The 4,477-nt window shown below is 37.2% G+C and overlaps 1 protein-coding gene across 1 annotated transcript; it reads left to right on the forward strand.

The window, feature by feature from the left end:
- Positions 1-20: 20 nt before the first annotated feature.
- Efr (ER GDP-fucose transporter) lies at positions 21-2,119 on the forward strand. Its single transcript, XM_071598662.1, has 2 exons — positions 21-67; positions 162-2,119. The coding sequence occupies exon 2, from the start codon at positions 497-499 to the stop codon at positions 1,508-1,510; it is 1,014 nt and encodes a 337-aa protein (XP_071454763.1). The 5' UTR covers positions 21-67; positions 162-496; the 3' UTR covers positions 1,511-2,119.
- Positions 2,120-4,477: the final 2,358 nt, after the last annotated feature.

The following is a 4,477-nucleotide window of genomic DNA, read 5'->3' on the forward strand; positions in this document are numbered from 1 at the left end:
CATTAGCAGACAATGGAATAACGAGGCGCGAGGATTGAGAAAAGAGAGGGATGAGAACGTTGAGAAGGTGCGATAACAGGATTAATAAGCAGTATTTTTTTCTGTTAGTCTCTGCACATTTTCAAGGTTTTTCATAGATTTCAATTTGGATTTTTATTCAGGCCACCTTAGCTGCGGGCGTTGTACCTTCGTGACGCGTTTCTAAATTGGGTTCCGAGAGAGCCGGTGATGATCCGAGTGTGGTGTTGTTATAGACGGAGTGAAACGGCGAGGTTATGGGAAATACTAGAGGCTGCGATTCCTTCGTAACCTTCGCTACTATTCCCATTTTGTTTCCTTGAAGGGCTCTGGCAATGGCTTGTTAAATAACATGAGTTATAAAATGCTCTGTCATCGTTTCGTCATCGTACTTGAGATTCCAGCCTATCCACATTAGTGTGCCGATAACTAGTGAATGTAATACTCTGAAGCGAGTGGTAATTTTTGCATCGCAGAAATGGGGGGTAGCATGGCCATATTCTTAGTGTTCCTAGGTTGTTGCAGCAATGTGGTTTTTCTGGAACTGTTAGTGAAAGAAGACCCCGGGAGTGGAAACATTATAACTTTTTCCCAGTTCCTCTTCATATCAATAGAAGGCTTCATATTTACGTCAAAGTTTGGAACCAAAAAACCAAACATTGGTTTAAAAGATTATGCCATACTTGTTGTGATGTTCTTTGTAGCAAACGTTTGCAACAATTATGCCTTCGATTTCAACATTCCCATGCCACTCCACATGATTTTTAGAGCTGGCTCTCTAATAGCGAATATGGTGATGGGTATTATTATCTTGAAAAAGAAGTATACTTTTTCGAAGTACCTTTCAGTGTCTATGATTACAATAGGAATCGTCATTTGCACCATCGTATCCGGAAAAGAAGTGAAAAGCACCCAACCAGTTGTGAATGAACAGGATGAAGTGCCATCAGATTTTGTCAACTTCTTTTGGTGGACAGTAGGAATTCTTCTCTTGACAATCGCGCTTTTTGTTTCGGCGAGAATGGGAATATATCAAGAAGTGCTATATGGAAGATATGGTAAACATCCTCGAGAAGCGTTATATTACACTCATTTGATGCCAATGCCTGGGTTCCTTCTTCTATATAAAAACATTTGGGATCATGCTATGATCATGTCACAAAGTGAGCTCATAGCTACACCTGTAATCGGTGTGTTACTACCAAAGTTGTTTCTCTATCTCATAGGGAATGTTTTAACGCAATATCTGTGTATAAGTTCTGTATATGTGTTAACTACCGAATGTTCATCGCTAACTGTGACTTTGGTTGTGACTCTTCGTAAATTTGTTAGCCTCTTGTTTTCTATTGTATACTTTCAGAATCCTTTCACTATTGCCCATTGGATTGGAACCCTTTTGGTGTTTACGGGCACGTTAATATTTACTGAAGTCATAGGAAGAATTAAATCCGTATTTATATCGCCAACCCCTTCAGAAAAAAAATTAAAATAAGAGTATACGCCTTGCTTCGAAGTGAATTTGCGTGCTGTTGAAAAACTTAATTGCTGATTGATTGTTTAATCTGGTGCCCAGTTTGTTGATGCAGTGAATTTACCTCATTTGTGATTGTTTTTCGATGAATTTTTTTGCATCGCATTTCTCTCCATTTAAAGAATGGAAAATTGGCCATGACATGAGTAAAGAAGAATGCTGTAGGGTTTCCAGGCATATAAATGCAGTTAATTCCACATTCCGAATAAATACCACATTTTTTTACAATAATCGATTCATTGATGCAAGCATATGGTGTAAATAAGTGTTCTCATTCTCAAAAGTGTCATTTTATAGAATTTAAATTGACGTTATTTCATTAATGACTCGCCATATTAAGAAAAAACACAATTGTCATTTTCTGTTACAGAGCTGTGAGAAATGAAAGAAAATCTCATTGCTGTGGATGTGATCTTTCATATTAAGGAATGTTCAATGCTGCAGCCTAATTAGTATTATACATATTGTTATATCACCAAACGCTGTTCCTCACAAAATAAGACAAGCAGGTAGTTGCCAAAGTGATCTATGTTAAAGTTAGAAAAATAAACCCTTCTATGAGTTTAGTGAGCATGTTTTTTATTTACTATCAGTTGTAAAAAAGTTTTTCCACATAGTGTTTCTCTCTAAGTATCACTAACTTTTCTGCTGTGTTTCAATGGCCAAAGGTGACTTATCAGAAGGCCCAGTGTCCTCCCTAGAACTTAGGATTTCAATTAACCCAGCCTCCCTCCCCTGCATGGCAGCATAATGAATGGTGGAGGCGCTCTTACAGCAGTGTGATTGTCTAGTGGTATCCTGAAAATTTATGTTGAGACTAAGACTTAGGCATTTTTGCAAACAGTGCAAGGGGCTTTAGTACTCAGATTCTGCCTTAACTTCCATGTGAAGTCCCTTTGTATAGGAATCATTATTATAACCCTGCTGGTTAAGGTCACTAGTTGTTCCTATCATACTTCAAAATCCAAGGGAGGATCTGGGGGCCGAGATACTGAAACTAAGTTACTCTTTTTTGGGTGCATTATTCATTTCATGGGAAATAAATGACCATTTTCTGTAAGGTACTTATTGCATGACACATTCAAAAATTTCCTTTGCAATCAGTTGAAAAATTTCATTTGGAATGAACAATGGGCTTTGACCTCTATCTGGGGAATATCATTGGCCCTTTCATCAAAAAATCCATGCCATGAAATTACCATTTTCCAAATGCCGTGGCAAAAAATCCATGCCATGAAATTACCATGATACCCCTGTTTGTCTGTCATTACCTTCCCGAACATGGTAGGGATGTGAAGATCACACACAGAGCAACATTAGCATTCTCTCAAACTGTGCTCGAAAGCTTTGGTACAAGTTTGGTTCTCCTTCCCAACCTGCATTCTTTATGACTACTATCATTGCTTGAGCATTTCAGTATTTGCATGCTATTTTGTTTCAAATCCTTTCTTACTTATTTTAAAAGCCAGGGAAAGAAATGTGGTCATAGAATTGGTAGCAAATTTGATACTAAGGCTTTCAAAACTAAAACAGACGACACCATAGCCCTCAATCAAGGGAACTTTTGGAACCAATCCTTTGCAAATTAATACTTCTGGTTGCATTTATTTGAGAAAGCTGGAAGTGATATTTCACATTTATTGGTAGTCAGTATATGCAAATAGGTACTATTAAAACCTAAAGACAACATTGAGGTTTCTGTTAATGAGGTGCAATTTTGACAGAACAGGACACTTTCTGCATTGCATAAATACGAGGAGAATGGCATGTATGAATAAAGGAGAGAAGTGAGATCAGCCGATTAGCCAAGTCTAGGTTGAAGTGATGATCTGTACATCATTCAAGACCATGAAGAGAGGAGTCAAGTGGTGAAGGAATAGTTTTGGAAGTTAAGTAACTGCCTTTCCCTTTCCTTGGATACCTTATCACAGCCTTGCCTCCTTCCAACTTCACTCATCATACATTGTTACACCTCAGTCATGTTTTTTTCATTGTATTATGAAACCTTTGAACTCTTCCCAAAAATATGTGTTTACTCCAACATTTTGCTTAAATCAAGATTTTTAAAAAATATGATCATTCAGCACGCTTAAGTTGTGAAAAAACTATCTATAGTCTAAATATATTCTCTCCGTTGCGACTTTATGGAATCTACGCAACATATTGAAATGAAATAAGTAACTTTGTAATTCCACTCGCATTTTATTTAGAACAGATCTAGGTTTCTATGTTGGACGTCATCAGGTGGTCCTCGCCTAAGATAAATTTGTAACCTTCAGAGGGGAAGGGAAGGTGGAGGGATAAAAAGGTTAAAATGTAGATGAGAGGGAAAGGAAAGTACAGCTTTTGGTGTGAATCCTTGGCTGTTAATGAGGGTTTGTTTGGGAGGGGGAGCACTAGGCGTGAAATCGTGGTAGATCTGGGAGTTGGAGGGATAGAAAATTTCGTTAGTAAGTTCATCCTAGCAATGGTCATATTTTGAAATGCTCCAAATAGATTTGGCCTTTTTCTTTGAAATGGTGAATATCAGTCTCAAAGTCACTTTTGTGGTCATGCTCGATAAGTTGCTTTGCGAAGAGGGATGTTATGTTCCTATTCTTTACGCTTTTTTTGTACTCCTTTTTGTCCTCCTTTATTGATGATAAACAAAAACAATATGAGTTCATTGACCTTGAATGATCAAAGTATTGCTTAAATTTTTTACTTATTATTTAAATTCTTTTATTGTTTTGATTTTTCATAGCTTTAAAATTCCCACCATTATTTATTGAATGAGATCAATTTTCAACATTCTGGAATTTCACTGGGTAAAAATAGTTCACTTTTACTGGAATTCAAACTGAAATCCCTCGATGATGGCTGAGTGCTTGAACCAGTTAAAGCTATTGGGGTATCCTTGTACAATGTGAATTTCTAGGGGCAAGAAAC

Source organism: Hetaerina americana, unplaced genomic scaffold (genome assembly GCF_022747635.1).
Source record: "Hetaerina americana unplaced genomic scaffold, ioHetAmer1.1.p SCAF_10, whole genome shotgun sequence".
In the NCBI taxonomy this organism is placed as follows: domain Eukaryota; kingdom Metazoa; phylum Arthropoda; class Insecta; order Odonata; family Calopterygidae; genus Hetaerina; species Hetaerina americana.